Genomic DNA, 27289 nt, shown 5'->3' on the forward strand with positions numbered 1-27289 from the left:
TCAACAGTTCCATGTTGTTTATCTTTAACACTGAGAGAGACCGTCTGAGTGGAAATGTTGCTGCTTCTAACTCACTTTGACTTCTACAGACGTTTACAGACACTTTTCTTTGCCTTTAGTATTATTCAACTTTTTTAGTTTATTCCATTTTTATGTTCTATAGAAATATTTATGAAATAATATTTAGTGATATTTATATTAGAAATATTCTATAAAAATGGCTAATATCATTTTCTGGTCCTGTTTATCACTGAGGTAAAGTTGGTAAATAAAAGGTAGTGTATAGATGAAATTTTATATGATATTAGTTTATTGTTCAGAGAGGGGCAGTGTGTTGGGTGACCCTCCTAATGTGCACTGACGCGGCAAAATAGCAACTATGCCATCCTCACTTATGAAAATACAATAAAACAGCCTTTAAATAGGCGTCTGCTGTAGTGTACGTGATGCATCAAAGGGTTAAATCAGCAACACATTCTGTGTAGAAGAAAAATGTTATTTGATGTTAAAATCTGTGAGAATTGGGTTACATTGTTTCCTCTGACCATCTGAAGAGAGGAATCCGAGGAATTTAAGTCCTGGCTGAGATTTTTACCTTCCCCCTCTGTCTCTGACCAGGAGGAGAAGAAGTGCTTCACATGTGACTCCGTGGCGCCGCACGATGAGCTGGCCAATCAGACCAACAGCCATCGCATCGAGAATGTTGTCACCACCTTCGGTCCGAACCGACTGAAGACCTGGTGGCAGTCTGAGAACGGTGAGGGGGACTTTACAGGTTAAAACTCCAAGTCAGGAGAGGTGGGGGCTCCACTATCACAGAAACATTTCTGCAACTCTTCCACGAGTTCTGCGTGGTTCTTGTGTGGTCCTGCAAGGTCCTGGTTTTCTTCTGGTCTATTGTGTGTTTCTGTGTGGTTAAAATGAGGTTCTGTGTGGTTAAAATGAGGTTCTGTGTGGTTAAAATGAGGTTCTTTGTGGTTAAAATGAAGTTCTTTGTGGTTAAAATGAGGTTCTGTGTGGTTAAAATGAGGTTCTGTGTGGTTAAAATGAGGTTCTTTGTGGTCAAAATGAAGTTCTTTGTGGTCAAAATGAAGTTCTTTGTGGTTAAAATGAGGTTCTTTGTGGTTAAAATGAAGTTCTTTGTGGTTAAAATGAGGTTCTGTGTGGTTAAAATGAGGTTCTGTGTGGTCAAAATGAGGTTCTGTGTGGTTAAAATGAGGTTCTTTGTGGTTAAAATGAGGTTCTGTGTGGTTAAAATGAGGTTCTGTGTGGTCAAAATGAAGTTCTTTGTGGTTAAAATGAGGTTCTTTGTGGTTAAAATAAAGTTCTTTGTGGTAAAATGAGGTTCTTTGTGGTTAAAATGAGGTTCTGTGTGGTCAAAATGAAGTTCTTTGTGGTTAAAATGAGGTTCTGTGTGGTTAAAATGAGGTTCTGTGTGGTTAAAATGAGGTTCTTTGTGGTTAAAATGAAGTTCTTTGTGGTTAAAATGAGGTTCTGTGTGGTTAAAATGAGGTTATGTGTGGTCAAAACGAAGTTCTTTGTGGTTAAAATGAGGTTCTTTGTGGTTAAAATGAGGTTCTGTGTGGTTAAAATGAAGTTCTTTGTGGTTAAAATGAGGTTCTGTGTGTTAAAATGAGGTTATGTGTGGTCAAAATGAAGTTCTTTGTGGTTAAAATGAGGTTCTTTGTGGTTAAAATGAGGTTCTGTGTGGTCAAAATGAAGTTCTTTGTGGTTAAAATGAGGTTCTGTGTGGTCAAAATGAGGTTCTTTGTGGTTAAAATGAAGTTCTTTGTGGTTAAAATGAGGTTCTGTGTGGTTAAAATGAGGTTCTTTATGGTTGTAATATGACCACATTAAAACCATTAAGAATCACAAAGAAAGAACCCATTTACACACTAGGATAAATGAGGTCACCTGTTAATGTTGAACTTGGTTCTGTGGTCACCTGGGTTCTGAGGAGATCCTGGTTCTGCTGTCTGCAGGTGTGGAGAACGTGACCATCCAGCTGAACCTGGAGGCGGAGTTTCACTTCACTCATCTCATCATGACGTTTAAGGTGAGGTCTTCTCGTTACATCAGGATGCTTCAGGGTGTTCGTGAGGAGGTGATCCTTAAACCAGCTGATCCTGAAGTCTGGGATGTCACCAGAACCAGAACACCATGATTCAGTTCTAAAGGCCTTTGTGTTATTGCATGTCTGTCTTGTATAAATCAGCAGGAGCCAAACTAGCCTGAGTCTCATCAGATGTCGGGGTCATCGAGCGTCGAATGTCACTTCGGTTCTTCAACCTTTATTTTCTTCTCTCAGACTTTCCGACCTGCTGCCATGATGATCGAGCGATCGGCTGACTTTGGGAAGACGTGGCAGGTTTATCGCTACTTTGCCTACGACTGTGAGACCTCCTTCCCCGCGGTTTCCCAGGGTCCCATGCAGAAGGTTGATGATGTTATCTGTGACACTCGTTACTCCGACATTGAACCATCCACTGAAGGAGAGGTACTGCTTCTCAAGACGTTTTACATCAACAAACAGGATAAAAACCCACAACAAACATCTTAAATTTGAGCCAAACCAAGAAAAAAAAAACTTATGTTATTTAATCACACTTTTATTTGAGACTGTTTCCCTCCCGTTCTGGTTCTGGTTCTGCTGTACAGTTAAAGTTCAGAGTGCTGCAGAAAGCAGCAGCAACTATGATTAAATCTGGGAAAATTCCTTTGAGTTAATGTTCTCTGAAGCTTTTTGTGTGGCATTGTTGTTCCTTGTGTGGAAAACTGAGGAATTTCTCCTCTGGTATTCTCCCAGTTATTCCTCAGGAGGAATACTGTTATTCCTCAGGAGGAATACCGCTATCCCTCCTGGGAAATTATCGTTCCCATGAAGGAACACCTTACTCTGTTTATTGCTTCTGCTGATAGGCTGCATCATGCTAGCAGCTGCTTTAATGTTTTTATCACCTCCCTCTTCAGCACAAGTATTAAAAGATGCTCTGGATTTGGTTCATTTCGAGCTCATTGATTCCGATCGGATCAATGTGGATCTGATCCATTCTTACCGATGTGGCGGTTGGGATAAACTGGGATCGCTGGCAAAGTGAATTAAATTCCTCGCTAACCGCTTTGTAATGAAAGCAGCAGCGTTGCACCACTGTGACATAGTTGTGATGTTCGACATGTCGTCTCTTCTTCTGCTCTTCCTGCATCTTTCCAGGTGATTTACAGAGTCCTGGACCCAGCCTTTCGGATTAACGACCCCTACAGCCCCAGAATCCAGAGTATGTCTTTAGATCTGAGATCATTTGAAACAATGATCCTAAAGCAGAGTTATTGATCATTCTTTGTCCTGTTATTGGCTCTTTGTTCAGACTTATTGAAGATCACCAACCTGCGGGTGAAGTTTACTAAACTGCACACGCTTGGAGACAACCTGCTGGACTCTCGAATGGAGATCAAGGAAAAGTATTACTACGCCGTCTACGACATGGTGGTTCGAGGAAACTGCTTCTGTTATGGACACGCCTCAGAGTGTGCTCCAGTCGATGGTACTGGACAGACCAGAGAGGGCATGGTGAGTCCTAAGGCCAGCTGGGTCCTGAAGATGGTTTAAGGAAGCTACTATGGTTTGAAAAGTTCTGAATTCATTAGATGTGATAAAGCTAAATCACAAAATGCACAGTCATTGTAAACCTACTGACAGTTGTGTTGGTGACTCTTTTTCAAAGACAAAGCCAGATAGAATTTGTATGAACTTCATTTAACAATAATAAATAATTTACATTGATATTAAACGGTTATCTGTGTCTGTGTCTAAGGTTCATGGTCACTGTATGTGTAACCACAATACCAAAGGGCTGAACTGTGAACAGTGTCAGGATTTCTATCACGATCTTCCATGGAGACCAGCTGAGGGACGCAACACCAATGCCTGCAAGAGTAAGTCCATACTGACCCATGAGTGTCAACTTTGCATCTTTTTTTTTTTTTTATTAATTTGTGTCCATATTTATGTCCACTGAAGTCCATATTCCTTAATGTAGGTCTGTTTGGGTTTATTTTTGTCTATTTATGTTTATTTGTGTCCACTACAGTCTGTTATGGTGAATTTTGGTCTAATACGGTCCATTTCTATTTATTTGTGTCCACTGCAGTCTGTATTTATCACGGCAGGGAAAAACTACCACACTAGGTGGGACCCAAAATGCAGACAGAGTGGGAGAATGAATCACAAATTATTGCTTGAGTTTGGTCTATAAATTGGTCGCTCTGTTCAGGAAGTATCTCTCTAGGAGGAGAAGAGGATTAGCACAGTCTAAAGAATGAAGTCATTGACTGAGAAAATAGTTTTGGGAAATATGGCTTACTGTGTCCAGAGGTGTTTGATAGGCTGGAGAGGGTAGTTCCAGATTCCAGGAGTGGTGAGCAAGATGGTAGAGCGAGCAGGCAGGTGGATCAGCTGGTGATTGTTCGTCACTGGTTGAGTGAAGTGAGGCAGAAAGGAGTAAATAGACAAAGGTTAGCTCAAACACTTGGAGAACACATAATTCTCAATGGAGCTGGATTTACCACAGATACCATGAGACAATCTGGCGGAGACAGGAGCACCTGCTGGTCTTACATAGCCAGGGCAGATGGGTTGCTGGTGTGTTCCATCAGACCTCCAGACTCCACCCAGAGCCTCCAGGAAGCCTGCTCAGCCCCACCTAAAGCCCAGAAGGAACACCACCGCCAGGAGCAAATCATGACAATAATGCTGATTTTTTTTTGTCCATTTTAGTTAATACTGGTTGGTCCATTTTGTCCATTTAAGTCAATTATGGTCCATTTTGGTATATTAATGTCCACCACTATTTTTGTCTATTATGATGCATTTAAGTCTATTTGTGTCCATTGCAGTCCATTATGGCTCATTCTGATCTGTTTGTGTCCAGTACGGTCCATTTTTCCTTTTTCTTTTATCTATTTGCATCCATTTTGGTTCATTTTAGTCCATTCCATCCATTATACTCTGTTATGGGCTATTTTGGTCAAATATGGTCCATTTGTATCTATTTTAATGGTGTCCACTACAATCCATTATGGTCCATTTTGGTTGATCATGTGGATTACAGTCTGAACCATCTGCACTAAATACAGAAAACTGATCTGTCTTTATCTATGAGTACTTAAACATTTTAATTCTTATTCTGTGGTGCTTTCAGAGTGTAACTGTAACCAGCACTCAGACTCCTGTCACTTTGACATGGCCCTGTTTGTGGCTTCCGGAAACCTCAGTGGAGGAGTTTGTGATGACTGCTGGGACAACACGGACGGACACAACTGTGAGCTGTGTAAACCATTTTTCTACCAACATCCAGAAAAAGACATCAGAGATCCAAACATCTGCCAACGTAAGTTAAGACATTGGTCAACATTAGTTTAAATATCTGCCAACATTAGTTAAAACATCTGCTAACATGAGTTAAAACATTTGTCAGTATAAGTTAAAACATCTCACAATGTGACTTAAAACTGCTGCCAACAAAAAATTGTAGTTCAGCCCTCATCCACTAGGGGTTCCAAAACAGAGCATATCTCTGATAGTCCCATGTTAAAAAGACCAACTTCACAGCAGTAATAAAAGATTAACAATCTGCTGTACGTAAAGTGTGCCTATTGGGATATGAGTGTGTAGTACGAGTGTGTGTTTGTGTGTGTGTGTGTGTGTGAATGTGACAAGTAGTGTAAAGCGCTGTGTTACAAGTGTTAATCTAAAAATGAAGCATAATTGGGGGTGTGTCCTCAGACTGACAGATAACTTGACATCCCACTGAAAGAAGGCAGATTGTCGCACATTCAGGGATTTTTGCAAAACATTTCCATAAAAGACAGTTTTATCAGCCATCTTTAATGTTCTGAGATGTTGTGATTTCAGAAGATCAGCCAGGGTTCCTGAGTCACAGAGCAGGCCATTGTCAGTAGTCTAAACATGTTTAATCAAACGTGTGTGCTGGGTTGATCTGATCTATGTGCCAAGCTGTTGTATCACACAAAGAGATGGGCGTTTGTCTTTTGATTGTTTTTTTACATCCTGTCCTGTCTTGTTTGGTTCTGGAATATAAATATGACCAATAACTGTGTGTCTGTGCAGCCTGTAACTGCGATCCTGTGGGCTCTCTGAATGGAGGAATCTGCGATGGAGTGACAGATATCCGAGCCGGTCTTATCGCCGGTCAGTGCCGATGTAAAGTCAACGTGGAGGGAGAACGCTGCGAGCGCTGCAAAAGGGCCTTTTATGGGCTGAGTGATGACCCCGAAGGATGTAAAGGTCTGAACCTAAAACAGACACGACACAAGCATGATGTAAAACTGACGCAGACACAAGAAAAACAAGACAAGCAGGATAGAAAACATGTAACACACATGACACAGACACACAACAGAAATATAACAAACATGACGCATACATAGTAAAACACACACACATTTAAACCAAAATAATCGCAAATTTATGCTAGATATAGGATGTTGTTTGGGTCTGATGGGTGTTTGTTTGGGTCTGATGGGTGTTTGTTTGGGTCTGATGGGTGTTTGGGTCTGATGGGTGTTTGGATCTGATGGGTGTTTGGGTCTGATGGGAGTTTGGGTCTGAAAGGTGTTTGGGTCTGATGGGTGTTTGTTTGGGTCTGATGGGTGTTTGGGTCTGATGGGTGTTTGGATCTGATGGGTGTTTGGGTCTGATGGGAGTTTGGGTCTGAAAGGTGTTTGGGTCTGATGGGTGTTTGGATCTGATGGGTGTTTGGGTCTGATGGGTGTTTGGATCTGATGGGTGTTTGGGTCTGATGGGTGTTTGGGTCTGATGGGTGTTTGGGTCTGATGGGTGTTTGGATCTGATGGGTGTTTGGGTCTGATGGGAGTTTGGGTCTGAAAGGTGTTTGGGTCTGATGGGTGTTTGGATCTGGTGGGTGTTTGGGTCTGATGGGTGTTTGGGTCTGATGGGTGTTTGGATCTGATGGGTGTTTGGGTCTGATGGGTGTTTGGGTCTGAAAGGTGTTTGGGTCTGATGGGTGTTTGGGTCTGATGGATGTTTGGGTCTGAAAGGTGTTTGGGTCTGATGGGTGTTTGGATCTGATGGGTGTTTGGGTCTGATGGGAGTTTGGGTCTGAAAGGTGTTTGGGTCTGATGGGTGTTTGGATCTGATGGTTGTTTGGGTCTGATGGGTGTTTGGGTCTGAAAGGTGTTTGGGTCTGATGGGTGTTTGGATCTGATGGGTGTTTGGGTCTGATGGGTGTTTGTTTGGGTCTGATGGGTGTTTGGGTCTGATGGATGTTTGGGTCTGAAAGGTGTTTGGGTCTGATGGATGTTTGGGTCTGAAAGGTGTTTGGGTCTGATGGATGTTTGGGTCTGATGGGTGTTTGGGTCTGATGGGTGTTTGGATCTGATGGTTGTTTGGGTCTGATGGGTGTTTGGGTCTGAAAGGTGTTTGGATCTGATGGGTGTTTGGGTCTGATGGGTGTTTGGGTCTGATGGGTGTTTGGATCCGATGGGTGTTTGGGTCTGATGGGTGTTTGGGTCTGATGGATGTTTGGGTCTGAAAGGTGTTTGGGTCTGATGGGTGTTTGGGTCTGAAAGGTGTTTGGATCTGATGGGTGTTTGGGTCTGAAAGGTGTTTGGGTCTGATGGGTGTTTGGATCTGATGGGTGTTTGGGTCTGATGGGTGTTTGGGTCTGATGGGTGTTTGGATCTGATGGGTGTTTGGGTCTGATGGGTGTTTGGGTCTGAAAGGTGTTTGGGTCTGATGGGTGTTTGGATCTGATGGGTGTTTGGGTCTGATGGGTGTTTGTTTGGGTCTGATGGGTGTTTGGGTCTGATGGATGTTTGGGTCTGAAAGGTGTTTGGGTCTGATGGATGTTTGGGTCTGAAAGGTGTTTGGGTCTGATGGATGTTTGGGTCTGATGGGTGTTTGGGTCTGATGGGTGTTTGGATCTGATGGGTGTTTGGGTCTGAAAGGTGTTTGGGTCTGAAAGGTGTTTGGGTCTGAAAGGTGTTTGGGTCTGATGGGTGTTTGGGTCTGAAAGGTGTTTGGGTCTGATGGGTGTTTGGGTCTGATGGGTGTTTGGGTCTGATGGGTGTTTTGGGTCTGATGGGTGTTTGGGTCTGATGGGTGTTTGGGTCTGACAGGTGTTTGGGTCTGAAAGGTGTTTGGGTCTGATGGGTGTTTGGGTCTGAAAGGTGTTTGGGTCTGATGGGTGTTTGGGTCTGAAAGGTGTTTGGGTCTGATGGGTGTTTGGGTCTGATGGGTGTTTGGGTCTGATGGGTGTTTTGGGTCTGATGGGTGTTTGGGTCTGATGGGTGTTTGGGTCTGATGGGTGTTTTGGGTCTGATGGGTGTTTGGGTCTGATGGATGTTTGGGTCTGATGGGTGTTTGGGTCTGATGTTTGTTTGGGTCTGATGGGTGTTTGGGTCTGATGGGTGTTTGGATCTGATGGGTGTTTGGGTCTGATGGGTGTTTTGGGTCTGATGGGTGTTTGGGTCTGATGTTTGTTTGGGTCTGATGGGTGTTTTGGGTCTGATGGATGTTTGGGTCTGATGGGTGTTTTGGGTCTGATGGATGTTTGGGTCTGATGGGTGTTTTGGGTCTGGTGGATGTTTGGGTCTGATGGGTGTTTGGGTCTGATGTTTGTTTGGGTCTGATGGGTGTTTGGGTCTGATGGATGTTTGGGTCTGATGGGTGTTTGGGTCTGATGTTTGTTTGGGTCTGATGGGTGTTTTGGGTCTGATGGATGTTTGGGTCTGATGGGTGTTTGGGTCTGATGTTTGTTTGGGTCTGATGGGTGTTTGGGTCTGATGGATGTTTGGGTCTGATGGGTGTTTGGGTCTGATGTTTGTTTGGGTCTGATGGATGTTTGGGTCTGATGGATGTTTGGGTCTGATGGTTGTTTGGGTCTGATGGGTGTTTGTTTGGGTCTGATGGGTGTTTGGGTCTGAAAGGTGTTTGGGTCTGATGGTTGTTTGGGTCTGAAAGGTGTTTGGGTCTGATGGATGTTTGGGTCTGATGGGTGTTTTGGGTCTGATGGATGTTTGGGTCTGATGGGTGTTTTGGGTCTGATGGGTGTTTGGGTCTGATGGGTGTTTGGGTCTGATGGGTGTTTTGGGTCTGATGGATGTTTGGGTCTGATGGGTGTTTTGGGTCTGATGGATGTTTGGGTCTGATGGGTGTTTGGGTCTGATGGGTGTTTGGGTCTGATGGATGTTTGGGTCTGATGGGTGTTTGGGCCTGATGGATGTTTGGGTCTGATGGGTGTTTGGGTCTGAAAGGTGTTTGGGTCTGATGGGTGTTGGATCTGATGGATGTTTGGGTCTGATGGTTGTTTGGGTCTGATGGGTGTTTTGGGTCTGATGGATGTTTGTTTGGGTCTGATGGGTGTTTTGGGTCTGAAAGGTGTTTGGGTCTGATGGGTGTTGGATCTGATGGATGTTTGGGTCTGATGGTTGTTTGGGTCTGATGGGTGTTTTGGGTCTGATGGATGTTTGGGTCTGATGGATGTTTGGGTCTGATGGATGTTTGGGTCTGATGGGTGTTTGGGTCTGATGGATGTTTGGGTCTGATGGATGTTTGGGTCTGATGGGTGTTTGGGTCTGATGGATGTTTGGGTCTGAAAGGTGTTTGGGTCTGATGGGTGTTGGATCTGATGGATGTTTGGGTCTGATGGTTGTTTGGGTCTGATGGGTGTTTTGGGTCTGATGGATGTTTGGGTCTGATGGATGTTTGGGTCTGATGGATGTTTGGGTCTGATGGGTGTTTGGGTCTGATGGATGTTTGGGTCTGATGGATGTTTGGGTCTGATGGGTGTTTGGGTCTGATGGATGTTTGGGTCTGATGGATGTTTTGGTCTGATGGGTGTTTGGGTCTGAAAGGTGTTTGGGTCTGATGGGTGTTGGATCTGATGGGTGTTTGGGTCTCCTTCTTAGGTTATTTAAGTAATTTTGTCCATTTTTAACTTATTTGAAATTGAAAAGAAATTTGAATTTGATTAGTTTTTTATTTGTCATTTGATGCAGAATAGAAAGGAATAGCATCAGAAACCACCAGGGGGCAGTGTTGAGTTGTATGGCCTACATACAACCAGAGAAGAAGCAGAGGAACAGAAAGAAGACCACCGAATAAAAGCACCTGAAGAAAAAGAAACTGAGAACAGTACTTCGTGGTGTTATTCTTCTTCTGGTGTTTTTATACGGTTGTACACAACCTTATAAGAGTGCAATACCACCAGCAACCAGTGTGAGGATGCAGAAGCTAACTCTGAACTCAGCACTGCCCACTAGTGGACCTAATAACCATGAAAACATAAAAAAAAAAACGCATGAAAGTATGAGGACAAATCGTTTAAAACAGGCGTCCATGATTACATACATAAAGGAGCAGAAATGGGCCTTTAGAGGCTCATAGCAAACATGATGATGTATGCTAATGTGTGTGTGTTACAGCATGCACCTGCAGCCCTCTGGGAACATCTCCCGGAGGACACCCCTGTGACAGCCAAACAGGAAGTTGTTTCTGCAAACGTTTGGTGACAGGACGGGACTGTGATCAATGCGTGGTGAGAAACAAATACAAACTAGAAGCACTAAAAGAACACAGGCCACCTCCGAGCTTTTGTCTGTTTTCTGACAGTAATCGTGGCCATTACTTTTGTGTTATACACTCTAATTGTTATTTTGAGTTATGTTGCTAACAGGCAGACAAACCAGGCTGCCAAATACATGACCTATGACCTCTGCCTTAGTGGATTTAATACGCAACCTTTGTGAAGTATTCATACGCCACATGTGCATGCTTGTAACGGCCCAAGAAGGTCAAAAAGCCTGGATGTTCATGTTAATCTCCGTAGAAACTCGTCTTTAGTGGGAAAATGAGAAAAGTGCTAGAGAGTCGTTGTGTTCCAGTCGAAGTCACGTAAACTGAGTAAATTATCATCAGTTTTCTCAACATCCTAACTCGTAGTCCCAAATGCCACAGAAGGATGAATAAAATCCACTCGAAGAAGGCCAGTGCAACATCTGCCACCCCCGTTTCGTGGCATCTCCATTTTCTTTGCAGGCGATGTGAGCTGGTTAACCTAAAAATTTGAAGGTGTTCTAGAGGCTTTATGGGCATGTTAGAATGGCATTAATCAATCTCTACTAAATGTCACCAGAATTTAACCAATAATCTGTCTTCACTGAGGAAACGCGTTAAAAATGAACTCTCCTGGCCTGCTTTCGTAGTTACAAACATGCACAAGGGATGGATGTATAGTTTACTAAAAGAGGTTAAGATTAGCCAATCAGTGCTCATCCATGGGAGTAAATTGTTTGTTTATTTATTGATTTTATTATGTGGCTTTGTATTTGTTGCATTAATCTTTTCTTTGTTTATGGTAATTGTGTCTTTGTTGTGTTTTTGTTTTTTCTGTTTGTTTTCTTTATAATTTTTTGTGGAAATATTTTGTGTTCTTTAGTTGTTTATTGTTTATTTTGGTGTGTTGGTTGTTTGTTGTGATTTCTTTTAAGGTGCAGTGTGTTGCTTTTGTGTTTGTATTTTTGTGTTAAGTTTGTGTGGCATTTACTGCTTGTATTGTTTTCGTGTTGTGTGCACGGCTGTTGTTTACAGCTGTTGTGTTTCTGTGGGGGTGGTGAACGTCTGAAGGACTTTCTTTCCAGTGTTTAAAGTCAGATGAGCTGAATGGTGTAAAACATCCTGACTTCATGTTGTTTATATCAGCTGTGTGTTTGTGTGTTTACAGCCTGAACACTGGGGTCTAAGTAACGACATGGATGGCTGCAGACCGTGTGACTGTGATCTCGGAGGTGCTGTCAACAACCAGTAAGTTTAAATTCTCAAATGGTCAAAGTCCAGTTACTTCTTTATGGTGACAGGGTTCGATTCTACCCACACAAGAAGTCCAACCCCACTTTTCTGTCTCTTAACCAAGCGGGCAGAGAGTTTCAGGCTGGCTAACATCTGGTGGGGTGTGATGGGGTGTGGTGGGCTGTGTCACGGGGTGGGTGCATGCTGCAGGACCTGAGTGCAGGCCAGATGTCACAGGAGGCAGGCGGGACGCAGGTTGGAAGTTTATTCAAAGGAAAAAGGGCGACAGCAACATGGAGGATCACCTAACAACAATGAACTGGGAAGGGAGACCTTAAAGCAAGTGGTTTATGTACGGGGAACACAAGACGCAGCAGATATGAATGAAATAAATGAAACCAGGTGAAATAATGACTGGGAAATGGGGAGTTATACCAAATACAGGAGAGAGAAAATGGAAAAAACAACAGGAAACCAGGAGATCACATGACAAGACGACATAACCACAACCCAAACCATGGCAGGCTGCGATGGTCTTTGGTTGGGTTTGACTGGAGGATCAGTCTGCACATCGCAGAGCGAAGTGAGAGCTCTGCAGAGGTTACATACATCTATCCAAGAGAAGTGAAAGCAGCTCATTCTGCCCTTATGGATGTATCCAAAACCCAGACTGGTTGTGGGGAGTATATTTTTATATATTAATTATGTGTTAATTCAACTTCTAAATCTCCGGGATCTCATGAGCATGAGCCCATGTCTTACACTGCTGCTGGTGGAGGAGGCGGGTAGAAAAGTTTTTCTGACATGCTCCTGTAAAAGGGAAATGTTTACTTCCTGTTTGTCTGCAGGTGTGATCAGGTGAGCGGTCAGTGTGTGTGCAGAGACCACATGTTCGGTCGTCGCTGTGATCAGGTTGAGTCTGGATTTTACTTCATTGCTTTGGATCACTACACCTACGAAGCTGAAGATGCTAAGTTTGGACCTGTGAGTAAAAGTCTGAACCGCCGATGCTTCTTTAATAAAGATTGTTTCTCTGTGAAAAAGAAACACAAAATGGCTTAAAGGGAAGCCAAGAAGGACTCAAATGAGACTTTTGTCCTTGGACAGGAATCTGAATTTTAATATTTTACCGTATCCATAAAACTCTGAGTAACTTTAATTGTTAATAAAGTTGTAAAACAAAATTATAATGACCATTTTTCATAACAGCTACCCAGATACCTGAAGTGAATAACTTTATTTACTGTCTGTTTAAAACATGGCCTTGGGGTTCCTGTAACAGGCCTCAGGCTTGTGTAAACACCAAACTGAGCTACAAACATTAGCACTAGTCTGATAGTTAGCTGCTAGCTGTGTGTTGTACAAGCAAACCTGCCTTGGCTTGCCTTTCAGCTGGTATAATCAGGCTTTGTATCTTCATATTGCCTTTAAAGGGAGTGACTGTTGTCCCGAGGCCTCACCCTCTGGACCGCAGTCCCACATGGACAGGTATCGGCCTGGTGAATGTTCCAGAGGGGGCTTTTCTGGAATTCACTGTTGACAGCATACCTCATTCCATGGAGTACGACATTCTCATCCGCTATGAGCCTCAGGTAGGCACACGTAGCCTGCATACATGTGTTGGTGTGGCTGGAGGGGTGTCTGGGTCTGATGGGTGTGTGGATCTGATGGTTGTTTGGGTCTGAAAGGTGTTTGGGTCTGATGGGTGTTTGGGTCTGAAAGGTGTTTGGGTCTGATGGTTGTTTGGGTCTGATGGGTGTTTGGGTCTGATGGGTGTTTGGGTCTGAAAGGTGTTTGGGTCTGATGGGTGTTGGGTCTGATGGGTGTTTGGGTCTGATGGGTGTTTGGGTCTGATGGTTGTTTGGGTCTGAAAGGTGTTTGGGTCTGATGGTTGTTTGGGTCTGAAAGGTGTTTGGGTCTGATGGGTGTTTGGGTCTGAAAGGTGTTTGGGTCTGATGGTTGTTTGGGTCTGAAAGGTGTTTGGGTCTGAAAGGTGTTTGGGTCTGATGGGTGTTTGGGTCTGATGGGTGTTTGGGTCTGAAAGGTGTTTGGGTCTGATGGTTGTTTGGGTGTGAAAGGTGTTTGGGTCTGATGGGTGTTTGGGTCTGATGGGTGTTTGGGTCTGATGGTTGTTTGGGTCTGATGGTTGTTTGGGTCTGAAAGGTGTTTGGGTCTGAAAGGTGTTTGGGTCTGATGGGTGTTTGGGTCTGAAAGGTGTTTGGGTCTGATGGTTGTTTGGGTCTGAAAGGTGTTTGGGTCTGATGGGTGTTTGGGTCTGATGGTTGTTTGGGTCTGATGGGTGTTTGGGTCTGATGGGTGTTTGGGTCTGATGGTTGTTTGGGTCTGATGGGTGTTTGGGTCTGATGGGTGTTTGGGTCTGATGGTTGTTTGGGTCTGATGGGTGTTTGGGTCTGATGGTTGTTTGGGTCTGAAAGGTGTTTGGGTCTGATGGTTGTTTGGGTCTGAAAGGTGTTTGGGTCTGATGGTTGTTTGGGTCTGATGGGTGTTTGGGTCTGATGGTTGTTTGGGTCTGATGGGTGTTTGGGTCTGATGGTTGTTTGGGTCTGATGGTTGTTTGGGTCTGATGGGTGTTTGGGTCTGATGGGTGTTTGGGTCTGATGGGTGTTTGGGTCTGATGGTTGTTTGGGTCTGATGGGTGTTTGGGTCTGATGGGTGTTTGGGTCTGATGGTTGTTTGGGTCTGAAAGGTGTTTGGGTCTGATGGTTGTTTGGGTCTGAAAGGTGTTTGGGTCTGATGGTTGTTTGGGTCTGAAAGGTGTTTGGGTCTGATGGTTGTTTGGGTCTGATGGGTGTTTGGGTCTGATGGTTGTTTGGGTCTGATGGTTGTTTGGGTCTGATGGTTGTTTGGGTCTGATGGGTGTTTGGGTCTGATGGGTGTTTGGGTCTGATGGGTGTTTGGGTCTGATGGGTGTTTGGGTCTGATGGGTGTTTGGGTCTGATGGGTGTTTGGGTCTGATAGGAGACACAAGTTTTTCTGTCTGATGGGTTCTAAGAGTCTGGTATTTAAATCAAGAAAATGTCCTTTACCTTGATGCTGTGAATCATTTTAAAGCAGAAACTCTAAAGTTCTGGCTCTGGTTGTGCAGCTACCTGACCAGTGGGAGGAGGTTCTGATGACAGTGATGAGGCCTGGTCCAATCACAGCTGACAGCCGCTGTGTCAACACCATGCCAGATGATGACAACCAGATGGTTTCACTGCACCCTGGCTCGCGGTCAGAACCTATGGTTACTTAGTGCATTTGTTTTAATAATAACTAGTTATTGTTGATTAATTGCAAGTCATAGCTATTTAGTTAGTCAGTTAGTGAAGTAGTTAAATAACTAGTTATAATTAGCTCAGTCATTGCAGTGCTGCTTATATGTTAATTTATTATTGTTGTATGTGTCATTAGCTGGTAATAATACAAATTTTAAACTATAGTTAGCAGGTATAATTTGTATGATGTATTGTTAGTTAGTTGCAGTAAATCAAATTAGTTGTAGTACTACTGTAGCTCTAGATAGTTAGTTAGCATCATTACTAAGTATTGTTAGTTATTTAGTTATAGTGCAAGCTAATTGCAGTGGCTCAGGTGGTCGAGCCGCATGTCTTGTGACCCGTTGGTTAGCAGTTTGAGTCCTGCTCCCCTACGCTCCTGGAACCCCGAGGAAGATTGTTCTCTGAGGGCCGATCCCATGCCCAGATAAATGCAGAGGGTTGCGTCAGGAAGGGCATCCAGGGTTAAAACATGTGGTCATTCACCTGAGCGATGATTCGCTCTGGTGACTCCTTCAAAGGGACAAGCCGACAGAAAAACAACAACATTTAGTTATAGTACAAGCTTTACTTAGTTGATTAGTACTACAGGTTGTTGGGTGTAGTACCAGTTAGAGTCAGTTGCAGTACTAGTCTTAGTTAGTTAGTTAGTTAGTTAGTTTTGCTGTATTTGGTTAGGCTATTTAGTACTAGTTGTTTGGTCAAATCTGACTGGTTTTACTGGTTACTGTGTGTTCCTGCAGATATGTGGTTCTTCCCAGACCAGTTTGCTTTGAATCGGGTCTGAGCTACACCATCCGTCTCAGTCTGACGCTGTACTCGGCCCTCAGCGACGTCCAGTCTCCGTACACCCTCATTGACTCGGTGAGTTATCTCCCAACCTCATGTCTGCCATGAGGAGCTGTAGCAGAAAAGGTCTTCTGTTCCAAAACTTCTTTTTTCAGAAAGAATAAAGTGTTGAAGGACAACCAGAAATTTCTCCATAAAACTGAAAGCTGGACCTTGATCCAACCTTAGGTTCTTCAGTCAGGATCTCAGGGTTTTACCAGGTCATGTTTCTACTCTCACACTGTCTCCATCCTCAGATTGTATTGATGCCTCACTGTAAGAACATGGAGATATTCACAGGCTCGGTTGGAGGTGACTCCAGCGGAAGCGACGCCTGGGAAACATTCCAGCGTTACCGCTGTCTGGAGAACAGCCAGAGCGTCATCAAGACGCCTCTGACAGACATCTGCAAAAGCTTTATCTTCAGCATCTCCGCCATGTTACACCAGGGAGCCAAAGGTAATCCATCCATCCATCCATCCACTCATCCACTCATCCATCCATCCATCCATCCATCCATCCATACACTTTGCTGTTTGATCTGCTTTAACTTGACCGTGGTCTACTTCCAGGGATAGAACAGTATCAGTACCCAAAGCCAAAAAAGTAGACTCTGGTCCACTTGGAAGCCACGATGTTGTTTTCATTGACAATAAAAAGGAAAGACAGCAAATATAATATATGAGAGGGTTTATTTTAAGCAGAGGGCTTTTAACTTGTATAATGTCAGACTGAACCTCTCAGTCGTCTGGTTTTTGATTCATGTGATGGGAGAATGCTACATGAAGCAGATCTGGTGTAGCATCCTGGTTCCAGCTGTGTTCTCCATCCTGGATCTCAGAACCAGCAGCAGAAACATCTGTCTGGCAGCTGGACGCCAGGTTGGAGAGAAGTTTTCTCACAATAGCTCCTGCAGGGCTTCAAGGTGAAGATCAGGAAAACACTCTTCATGTCCACAAAAATAAAAAAGAAAAGAAGGAGAAAGAAAAAAAAATCATATGAGCTGCATTTTTACCAGATAACTGTGTTTCTGTGGTAGTTTTGCCCCGTAGAGAACAGCTGTTTTCATTATGTGGAGTTGTCCAGGAGGTTCAGTCTGCTTGAGTTAGGTGCAGTGTGAACATAAACCAGACTGAAGGTGTGAAATCTTTTAGAAATCCGCCCAACAAAACCTAGACCCGCAGGTGTGAAAGCCCTCTTCATCTTTCAGGGTGTTTGTCTTTCCAGCTGTTTTCATGTCACTATTCATTCTTCCTCCTCAGCGAGACTCAACTCGTTTGGAATGTCTTTATTGTCATTGTACTCATTTTGGCATCTTCACATTCCTCTGAGCTCGTAAATACAACAGCATCCGAACTCTCAGGCAGACATTGTTGACTAAAATGTCTCCTGTATTGGAATCCATTCCCCAGAATGCCAGTGTGACCCTCAGGGCTCCCTCAGCAACTTGTGTGATCCCAGCGGGGGTCAGTGTCAGTGTCGGACAAATGTGGTTGGCAGGAACTGTGACAGGTGTGCTCCGACTACGTTCCAGTTTGGACCCAGTGGCTGCAGAGGTCAGAAGCTCTTTCTTCCAGGTTGGTGGTGTTCTGCAGTGTTCCCGTCATCTGTAACCGAGTCCTTGTGCCTCTTTCAGCCTGTATGTGTGACCCTCTGGGTTCACAGAGTCCATTCTGCGATCAGCATACGGGTCAGTGCGACTGTGTGGTTGGGGCATCCGGGAGGCAGTGCGACCGCTGCCTGCTGGGTCACTGGGGCTTCCCGGCCTGCCAACCCTGCTCCTGTAACGGACACGCTGATACCTGCGACCCCGACAACGGCCGCTGCATCAACTGCAGGGACCGGACCACCGGGCACAGCTGTGACAGGTCAGTCGGGTGGCCCAGTGGAACTGTTCTGCATTGTCAGCAAATTGGATTTCTTTTTTGACCGCATTGCTTCTATCTCACCTGCATTCAGGTGTCTGGATGGTTACTATGGTAATCCAGTGTTGGGATCAGGTGATCACTGTCGTCCTTGTATGTGTCCTGATGGCCCAGAAAGCTTGCGGCAATTTGCAGGAAGTTGTTACCACAGTGATGAGATCCAGCAGGCCATCTGTGTCTGCAAGACAGGATACAAAGGTAAGAAGTTTAAGGACACCAGAAAGACGAGGTTTACCTCCGCCAAGGAGGTTATGTTTTTCCCTGCGTTTATCTGTTTGTTTGTGTTCAAGATAACTAAAAAAGTTATGGATGGATTTATGAATGGATTTTCATGAAATTTTTAGGAGTTGTTGGAAACGTGAAAAGGAACGACTGATTTAATTTAGGTGGTGATCTGGATCACTGTTTGGATCCAGGAATTTTCCAGTTGGTTCCAGTTGGTTTCTAGATAGTTTCCAGGTGGTTTCCAGTTGGCTTCCAGTTAGTTTCCAGTTGGTTTCCAGATAGTTTCCAGTTGGTTTCCAAATAGATTCCAGTTGGTTTCCAGTTAGTTTCCAGTTGGTTTCCAGATAGTTTCCAGATAGTTTCCAGTTGGTTTCCAGATAGATTCCAGTTGGTTTAAAGTCAGTTTCCAGATAGTTTCCAGTTTGTTTCCAGATAGATTCCAGTTGGTTTCCAGTAAGTTTCGAGATAGATTCCAGTTGGTTTCCAGATAGTTTCCAGTTAGTTTCCAGTTGTTTCCAGATAGATTCCAGTTGGTTTCCAGATAGATTCCAGTTGGTTTACAGTAAGTTTCGAGATAGATTCCAGTTGGTTTCTAGATAGTTTCCAGTTGGTTTCCAGTTGTTTCCAGTTAGTTTCCAGTTGGTTTCCAGATAGTTTCCAGTTGGTTTCCAGATAGTTTCCAATTGGTTTTTCCAGATAGATTCCAGTTGGCTTCCAGTTGGTTTCCAGTTAGTTTCCAGTTGTTTCCAGATAGATTCCAGTTGGTTTCCAGATAGATTCCAGTTGGTTTACAGTAAGTTTCGAGATAGATTCCAGTTGGTTTCTAGATAGTTTCCAGTTGGTTTCCAGTTGTTTCCAGTTAGTTTCCAGTTATTTCCAGATAGTTTCCAGTTGTTTCCAGTTAGTTTCCAGTTGTTTCCAGATAGTTTCCAGTTGGTTTGAATTTGGTTTCAAGTTAGTTTCCAGTTGGTTTCCAGATAGTTTCCAGTTGGTTTCCAGTTGGTTTCCAGATAGTTTCCAATTGGTTTTTCCAGATAGATTCCAGTTGGCTTCCAGTTGGTTTCCAGTTAGTTTCCAGTTGTTTCCAGATAGATTCCAGTTGGTTTCCAGATAGATTCCAGTTGGTTTACAGTAAGTTTCGAGATAGATTCCAGTTGGTTTCTAGATAGTTTCCAGTTGGTTTCCAGTTAGTTTCCAGTTGTTTCCAGTTAGTTTCCAGTTGTTTCCAGATAGTTTCCAGTTGTTTCCAGTTAGTTTCCAGTTGTTTCCAGATAGTTTCCAGTTGGCTTCCAGTTGGTTTCCAGTTAGTTTCCAGTTGTTTCCAGATAGATTCCAGTTGGTTTCCAGATAGATTCCAGTTGGTTTACAGTAAGTTTCGAGATAGATTCCAGTTGGTTTCTAGATAGTTTCCAGTTGGTTTCCAGTTGTTTCCAGTTAGTTTCCAGTTATTTCCAGATAGTTTCCAGTTGTTTCCAGTTAGTTTCCAGTTGTTTCCAGATAGTTTCCAGTTGGTTTGAATTTGGTTTCAAGTTAGTTTCCAGTTGGTTTCCAGATAGTTTCCAGTTGGTTTCCAGTTGGTTTCCAGATAGTTTCCAATTGGTTTTTCCAGATAGATTCCAGTTGGCTTCCAGTTGGTTTCCAGTTAGTTTCCAGTTGTTTCCAGATAGATTCCAGTTGGTTTCCAGATAGATTCCAGTTGGTTTACAGTAAGTTTCGAGATAGATTCCAGTTGGTTTCTAGATAGTTTCCAGTTGGTTTCCAGTTAGTTTCCAGTTGTTTCCAGTTAGTTTCCAGTTGTTTCCAGATAGTTTCCAGTTGTTTCCAGTTAGTTTCCAGTTGTTTCCAGATAGTTTCCAGTTGTTTCCAGTTAGTTTCCAGTTGTTTCCAGATAGTTTCCAGTTGGTTTCCAGATAGTTTCCAGTTGGTTTCCAGTTGGTTTCCAGTTAGTTTCCAGTTGGCTTCCAGATAGTTTCCAATTGGTTTCCAGATAGATTCCAGTTGGCTTCCGGTTGGTTTCCAGTTAGTTTCCAGTTGTTTCCAGATAGATTCCAGTTGGTTTCGAGATAGTTTACAGTTGGTTTCCAGATAGGTTCCAGTTGGTTTCCAGATAGATTCCAGTTGGTTTCCAGATAGTTTCCAGTTGGCTTCCAGATAGTTTCCAGTTGGTGTACAGTCAGTTTCCAAATAGATTCCAGTTGGTTTCCAGTTAGTTTCCAGTTGTTTCCAGATAGTTTCCAGATAGTTTCCAGTTGGTTTCCAGATAGGTTCCAGTTGGTTTCCAGATAGATTCCAGTTGGTTTCCAGATAGTTTCCAGTTGGTGTACAGTCAGTTTCCAAATAGATTCCAGTTGGTTTCCAGTTAGATTCCAGTTGTTTCCAGATAGTTTCCAGTTGGTTTCCAGTTGGTTTCCAGATAGTTTCCAATTGGTTTCCAGATAGATTCCAGTCGGCTTCCAGTTGGTTTCCAGTTAGTTTCCAGTTGTTTCCAGATAGATTCCAGTTGGTTTCCAGATAGTTTCCAGTTGGTTTCCAGATAGGTTCCAGTTGGTTTCCAGATAGATTCCAGTTGCAGAACATTCTGAGCAGTTTTCTACATGAGAACAGATTATGTCCATAGTGTAGAAATCATTGTTGTGGTTTCCAGCTTTTTATGAGTCAGTCAGGGTTCAGCTGAGCTTTTGAGATGAATAAGTACATAAAAAGTTTACATATAGTTATGGTTTACTCAGTCACATTTGAAACGAAAACTCAAAGGAAAAAGATCCATGGGGAAAAACCCAAGCTGGATGTCACACCTGGAATCAGATGGGTAATTTGTGATCTAACAGCTGCTTTGTGCAGAGATATAAAAATGAGATGCAGCTCTGTGATTTACTGTTATGGAAACAGTGTGAGTGTGTTATTAAAGCCGGATATAAGATGTTGATGCTGAGTCTCCCAGACAGAAACGTGAGTCACCAGCTCAGGTTTCCAACCCAAACCTACATATTACCAGAGGAAGGTGATGCCTGAAGACAGACTGAGACTTTATTATACACCTCTGATTCTGACTGACTGTTGAACTGTTCTTAAAGACGAAGCTGCAGTTTTAAATCAAAGTAGAAGTTTTTAGCTTGAACTGTTTCTCTGCATCAATCTGGTCTCAGTTTTTGCTCAGTCACAAAAATGCTCAAAGAGCTCACAAGCCTCAATCAGATCAGATGTGGTCAGAGAGTCCTCGTCTCTCAGTCACTTTGGTCACCAATATATCTGTTTTTCATTCCGTGTCTCCAGGTCCTCGCTGTGACGAGTGCTCACCTGGTTACTATGGAAACCCAAGTGAGGCAGGGGGACAGTGTCTTCCCTGTCAGTGCAACAACAACATCGACATGTCGGATCCAGAGTCTTGCCACTCTCAGACCGGAGAGTGTCTACGCTGCCTATACCACACTGAGGGCCCCGCCTGTCAGAGCTGCAAACTGGGTTACTATGGCAACGCTCTGCTTCAGGACTGCAGAAGTGAGTGCATCAGTTCCACAGGGTTACTATGGAAACCATACACATTCTGTCGTTCTGACGTCTCTTGACAAAACTAAAATACAGAGATCAAAACCAGAGTGGCCCAGTTAGGGAAGCAAGTACAAGCAGAGACAAGTAGAGACTGATCGAGTCCAGAAAAGACAGAGTCAAGTTAAGACCAATAAAGACCTGAGTAATACGAGACCATGTCCTATAGGACATCTTGGCCTTTGCAACTCTTACACTGTTTTAAAACATAGACCCTACCTCCTACCTTCACCTATAGTCATGAGCCGTGGGTCATGACCAAAGAGATAGGGTGAGGAGCTCGGTCATCCGGGAGGAGATCAGAGTAGAGCCGCTGCTCCTCCGCATCGAGAGGAACCAGTTGAGGTGGCTCGGGCATCTGGTCAGGATGCCTCCTGGACCTCCCTGGTGAGGTGTTCCAGGCACGTCCCTCTGGAAGGAGACCCCGGGGAAGACCCAGGACACGCTGGAGGGATTATATCTCTCGGCTGGCCTGGGAACGCCTCGGGATCCCCCCGCAGAGTTGGCAAATGTGGCTGGGGAGAGGGAAGTCTGGGCTTCCCTGCTTAGGCTGCTGCCCCCGCGACCCGACCCCGGATAAGCGGCAGAAGATGAATGAGGACAATGTACATCGGTCCATCATGTATACAAACACATTACATACACACACATGTGCATGTACAAATGTGCATGTATGCACACATACAGATTGCAAAGTCAGCAGAGGTTAAAGTAGATGATTGTAAATCTGTAAAAAAAAAAAAGAAAACATGAAACTTTTGATGCTGAAGAAGTTTTGACTCTGATTCATGATAAAGATCATGATCCTTATTTAAAATGATGATAATCACTGATGGTTTCTTCTTTTGTCCAGAGTGTGTTTGTAATCAGCTCGGCAGCAACCAGTCCAGCTGTCTGTCCCCCGCTGACTGCCACTGTGACCGCCGGACGGGTCAGTGTCGCTGTCAGCCCAACGTGGCCGGTCAGCACTGTGACCGCTGCCAACCCGACACCTGGAACATGGCGAGTGGCTCCGGCTGTCAGACCTGCGACTGCGACCCGAAACACTCGTATGGGACTTCCTGTAACGAGGTGAAGACCGGTTCAGTTTCAGAACAGAGCTTTCAAATCCTCCTTCAGTATTTGGGTCAGACGTTGGGCAGGATCCTCACCGAGATCCTCTTTGTGGAAAACTGACCGTCGGTTTTTGTCCACAGATCAGCGGTCAGTGTTCTTGTCATCCGGGCTTCGGGGGACGAACGTGCAGCGAGTGCAGAGAACTGTTCTGGGGCGACCCCGAAGTCAAATGTCACGGTATGCTCAGAACCAGGATCCGCATGTTGTAATAATTATGTCTGTTAGACACTGTTTTTGTTTGTTTGTTTTACTGGAACAGAAAAAATTATTTCTCCAGTCCAGAGTCCAGATCTGAGTCCAGAGTCCGGATCTGAGTCCAGAGTCCGGATCTGAGGACAGAGTCCAGATCTGAGTCCAGAGTCCGGATCTGAGGACAGAGTCCGGATCTGAGTCCAGAGTCCGGATCTGAGTCCAGAGTCCGGATCTGAGGACAGAGTCCGGATCTGAGTCCAGAGTCCGGATCTGAGGACAGAGTCTGGATCTGAGGACAGAGTCCGGATCTGAGTCCAGAGTCCGGATCTGAGGACAGAGTCCGGATCTGAGTCCAGAGTCCAGATCTGAGTCCAGAGTCCGGATCTGAGGACAGAGTCCAGATCTGAGTCCAGAGTCCGGATCTGAGTCCAGAGTCCGGATCTGAGGACAGAGTCCAGATCTGAGTCCAGAGTCCGGATCTGAGTCCAGAGTCCGGATCTGAGGACAGAGTCCAAATCTGAGTCCAGAGTCCGGATCTGAGTCCAGAGTCCGGATCTGAGGACAGAGTCCGGATCTGAGTCCAGAGTCCGGATCTGAGGACAGAGTCTGGATCTGAGGACAGAGTCCGGATCTGAGTCCAGAGTCCGGATCTGAGGACAGAGTCCGGATCTGAGTCCAGAGTCCGGATCTGAGGACAGAGTCTGGTTCAGAGGACAGAGTCTAGATCTGAGGATAGAGTCTGAATCTGAGGACAGAGTCTGGATCTGAGGACAGAGTCCGGATCTGAGGACAGAGTCTGGATCTGAGTCCAGAGTCCGGTTCTGAGTCCAGAGTCCGGATCTGAGGACAGAGTCTGGATCTGAGTCCAGAGTCCGGATCTGAGGACAGAGTCTGGTTCTGAGTCCAGAGTCCGGATCTGAGGACAGAGTCTGGTTCTGAGTCCAGAGTCCGGATCTGAGGACAGAGTCTGGTTCTGAGTCCAGAGTCCGGATCTGAGGACAGATCAAACTAAGATAGTGTCAAATCTGAGCCTGAATCATTTCGTGTCATAAAACCTCCTGTGGTTCAATCTGCTGCGACTCATATTAGATCCAGATGTTTGCCGAGGCCCAGGGTCCCGTTACTATGGAGACGAGACCAGAGATCACTCAGATATCCAGAAATGCACAACAGAGCTTTGTTACCTCCAGCTGGGGGCCAAGAGGAGGTCTGGAAACTGGATCGGGTCAGCAGGAGTGAAGACGGGAATGAGAAGATAAGAGGAAGTGGGTCGGTCTAGAACTGAATCAGGACATAAACTCTGTCACCTTGAGGTTCTGGATCAGAGTTCTGACTGGTTCTTGTAACGTCTGGATTTAATTTCGTCCAGACGTTGCAGAAAGAGACAAAGTTCTGTGTGGGAAGTTGCTGTTTGGGTTTTGTTTGTGTGGACGTGCAGACGTTGCATTCAGGGACTCCAGGAATGATCAGAGAAATAAGTTTTCTGATCAGAATGAGAACAGTTCAAATATGAGTTCCAGTTTTTAGTTTAGTCACAAACATCATGAAAAGCTTGAAGAACTGAACTTGGTTCTGATTCCAGCATCTTACAGATTGGAGGGACTCTCCTCAGGAAGTCTATCCCAGTAATCACTGGGAGAGAGTGGAGGGATTACTGGGCAGTACTTTCTGCTGAACCCAGAACCTAGAGGAGGATCCTGGCAGGCTGTTTTCATTCTGGATCTGATCCTGGTCTAAGGATCCAAGAGAGTCTGATCTGGTAGGTTGTTAAAGATCAGGATCCAGCTGGTGGTTCAGGACCAGAATCCAGCTGGTGGTTCAGGACCAGGATCCCGCTGGTGGTCCAGGACCAGGATCCAGCTGGTGGTCCAGGACCAGAATCCATCTGGTGGTCCAGGACCAGAATCCATCTGGTGGTTCAGGACCAGGATCCCGCTGGTGGTCCAGGACCAGGATCCAGCTGGTGGTTCAGGACCAGGATCCCGCTGGTGGTCCAGGACCAGGATCCAGTTGGTGGTCCAGGACCAGGATCCAGTTGGTGGTCCAGGACCAGAATTCAGCTGGTGGTTCAGGACCAGGATCCAGTTGGTGGTCCAGGACCAGGATCCAGTTGGTGGTCCAGGACCAGGACCAGGACTGATTGACGTGGTTCCTGTCTTCCCAGCTTGCGACTGCGACCCTCGGGGCATCTGGGAGTCTCAGTGTAACAAGGTCAGCGGTCACTGTGTCTGCGTGGACGGCGTCTCGGGACCTCGCTGTGACGTCTGTGCTCGCGGTTTCACCGGAACCTTCCCGGACTGCCATCGCTGCCACCAGTGCTTCTCAGACTGGGATGACATCATTGGCCAGCTGACCAATCAGACACACCAAATGGTCAACAAGGTCAATGCCATTAAATCCAGTGGAATCAGTGGACCGTACAAGAAGTCCATTGACAAGATAGAGAAGAGCGCTGCCAACATCCAGGTCATCCTAGACCAGAACCCAGCCTCACAGCCTCTGACTGAGATCCAGCACCTGCTGCAACAGGCCAGGTGAGCTCACAGCTCGTACACGTCATGTATTTCCAGATGGATGAAAGCTCTGACCTCTGTTTGTGTCTTAGTGACCTGATGGGAACTCTGAGTCAGACGTTGAACCACACAGAGGAGACTCTGGCCCAGGCGGACAACCAGAACTCTGCCACGGAGACTAAACTGGACTCTGTGGCGTCGGACTCTCAGAAACTGGAGAGAACCGTGAAGGAGCTGCTGGACCAGGTCGAGTTCATCAAAAACTCAGATATCAGAGGTAAAACTGTCAAAGATCACAGCTCGGTTTATGGAAATAAGTTGAGTGTGGTGAAGAAAACTGACCTCAGTCGCTTATATCACGTCTAGTTTCTCTGGAACGGTCGCGTGGAAAGACCTTTACACACCCGACACACAACACAAGCTGTGCTCATATGTATTCATCTCCTCTCATTAAAGAAAAGGCTGAATTTACAACAGTCACTCAAATAACTGGAGACTTAAAAAAGGAATTATTACTAAAATTTGGGAAAAATATAATTTAGTAATATAAGACACTGTTTTTTCATTTAACTGAGCTGAATAAAGAAAGAAAAAACAAAACAAAACAAATGTGTCCTGGACAAATGAGAGACTTTTCTGTTGAACAGTGGGAGAAAATACCTGTCAACAGGTGCAGAAGTCTGACTGGGAGGAACAGAAAACACCTGACTGGAGCGGAAACATTAAAGGATTCTTCAACTAAATATTACTTTATGACTCATGTAATATGTAATAAATTATCTTATTTGTTTGCTTTAAAAAAAAATTCTATTGAACCAGAATTAGAAAATAATGTAATGATTTTCATAAAATTTTTATTTATTATTACTTTAGTCAGTTTATAAAGTAATAATAAATAAAAAAAAAAAAAAGGGGGGACCACCACCCCAGTCTGCCAATCCAGTGGTACTGCCCCTGATGTCCACGCGATGCTGCAGAGGCGTGTCAGCCAGGACAGCCCCACAGCATCCAGAGCCTTAAGGAACTCCGGGCGGATCTCATCCACCCCCGGGGACTTGCCGCCAAGGAGCTTTTTGACCACCTCAGCGACTTCAGCCCCAGAGATAGGAGAGTCCACCCCTGAGTCCACCAGCTCTGCTTCCTCATCGGAAGACGTGTTGGTAGGATTGAGGAGGTCTTCGAAGTATTCCTTCCACCAACCCACTACGTCCCGAGTTGAGGTCAGCAGCTCCCCATCTCCACTGTACACAGTATTGACGGAGCACTGCTTCCCCCTCCTGAGCCGCCGGATGGTGGACCAGAATCTCCTCGAAGCCGTCCGGAAGTCTTTCTCCATGGCCTCGCCGAACTCCTCCCATGCCCAAGTTTTTGCCTCGGCAACAGCCGAAGCCGCATGCCGCTTAGCCCGCCGGTACCCATCAGCTGCCTCCAGAGTCCCACAGGCCAAGAAGGCCCGATAGGACTCCTTCTTCAGCTTGACGGCATCCCTCACTGTTGGTGTCCACCAACGAGTCCTGGGATTACCGCCACGACAGGCACCAACGACCTTACAGCCACAGCTCCGGCCGGCCGCCTCAGCAATAGAGGCACGGAACACAGCCCATTCGGACTCAATGTCCCCCGCCTCACTCGGGACATGGTTGAAGCTCTGCTGAAGGTGGGAGTTGAAGCTCGCTCTGACGGGGGACTCAGCCAGGCGTTCCCAGCAGACCCTCACAACACGTTTGGGCCTGCCAGATCTGACCGGCCTCCTCCCCCACCACCTGAGCCAACTCACCACCAGGTGGTGATCAGTTGACAGCTCCGCCCCCCTCTTCACCCGAGTGTCCAAGGCATGTG

The 27289-nt window shown here is 45.2% G+C and overlaps 1 protein-coding gene across 1 annotated transcript in view; it reads left to right on the forward strand.

Moving 5' to 3' along the window:
* Positions 1 to 27289, forward strand: part of lamb1a (laminin, beta 1a) — a 44525-nt gene that overhangs the window by 5462 nt on the left and 11774 nt on the right. Inside the window, exons 3-25 of the mRNA XM_079249028.1 lie at positions 619 to 757; positions 1983 to 2056; positions 2309 to 2497; positions 3212 to 3275; positions 3366 to 3568; positions 3813 to 3933; positions 5199 to 5387; positions 6128 to 6304; positions 10465 to 10577; positions 11763 to 11842; positions 12676 to 12811; positions 13261 to 13419; positions 14934 to 15061; positions 15849 to 15969; positions 16191 to 16392; positions 17346 to 17489; positions 17570 to 17801; positions 17893 to 18056; positions 21357 to 21581; positions 22483 to 22700; positions 22826 to 22922; positions 25102 to 25471; positions 25543 to 25727. Of these exons, the coding sequence (XP_079105154.1) occupies positions 619 to 757; positions 1983 to 2056; positions 2309 to 2497; positions 3212 to 3275; positions 3366 to 3568; positions 3813 to 3933; positions 5199 to 5387; positions 6128 to 6304; positions 10465 to 10577; positions 11763 to 11842; positions 12676 to 12811; positions 13261 to 13419; positions 14934 to 15061; positions 15849 to 15969; positions 16191 to 16392; positions 17346 to 17489; positions 17570 to 17801; positions 17893 to 18056; positions 21357 to 21581; positions 22483 to 22700; positions 22826 to 22922; positions 25102 to 25471; positions 25543 to 25727 (3730 nt within the window). The remainder of the gene's footprint in view (positions 1 to 618; positions 758 to 1982; positions 2057 to 2308; positions 2498 to 3211; positions 3276 to 3365; positions 3569 to 3812; positions 3934 to 5198; positions 5388 to 6127; positions 6305 to 10464; positions 10578 to 11762; positions 11843 to 12675; positions 12812 to 13260; positions 13420 to 14933; positions 15062 to 15848; positions 15970 to 16190; positions 16393 to 17345; positions 17490 to 17569; positions 17802 to 17892; positions 18057 to 21356; positions 21582 to 22482; positions 22701 to 22825; positions 22923 to 25101; positions 25472 to 25542; positions 25728 to 27289) is intronic.

This window comes from Telmatherina bonti (genome assembly GCF_933228915.1).
Source record: "Telmatherina bonti genome assembly, chromosome: 2".
Lineage (NCBI taxonomy): Eukaryota > Metazoa > Chordata > Actinopteri > Atheriniformes > Telmatherinidae > Telmatherina > Telmatherina bonti.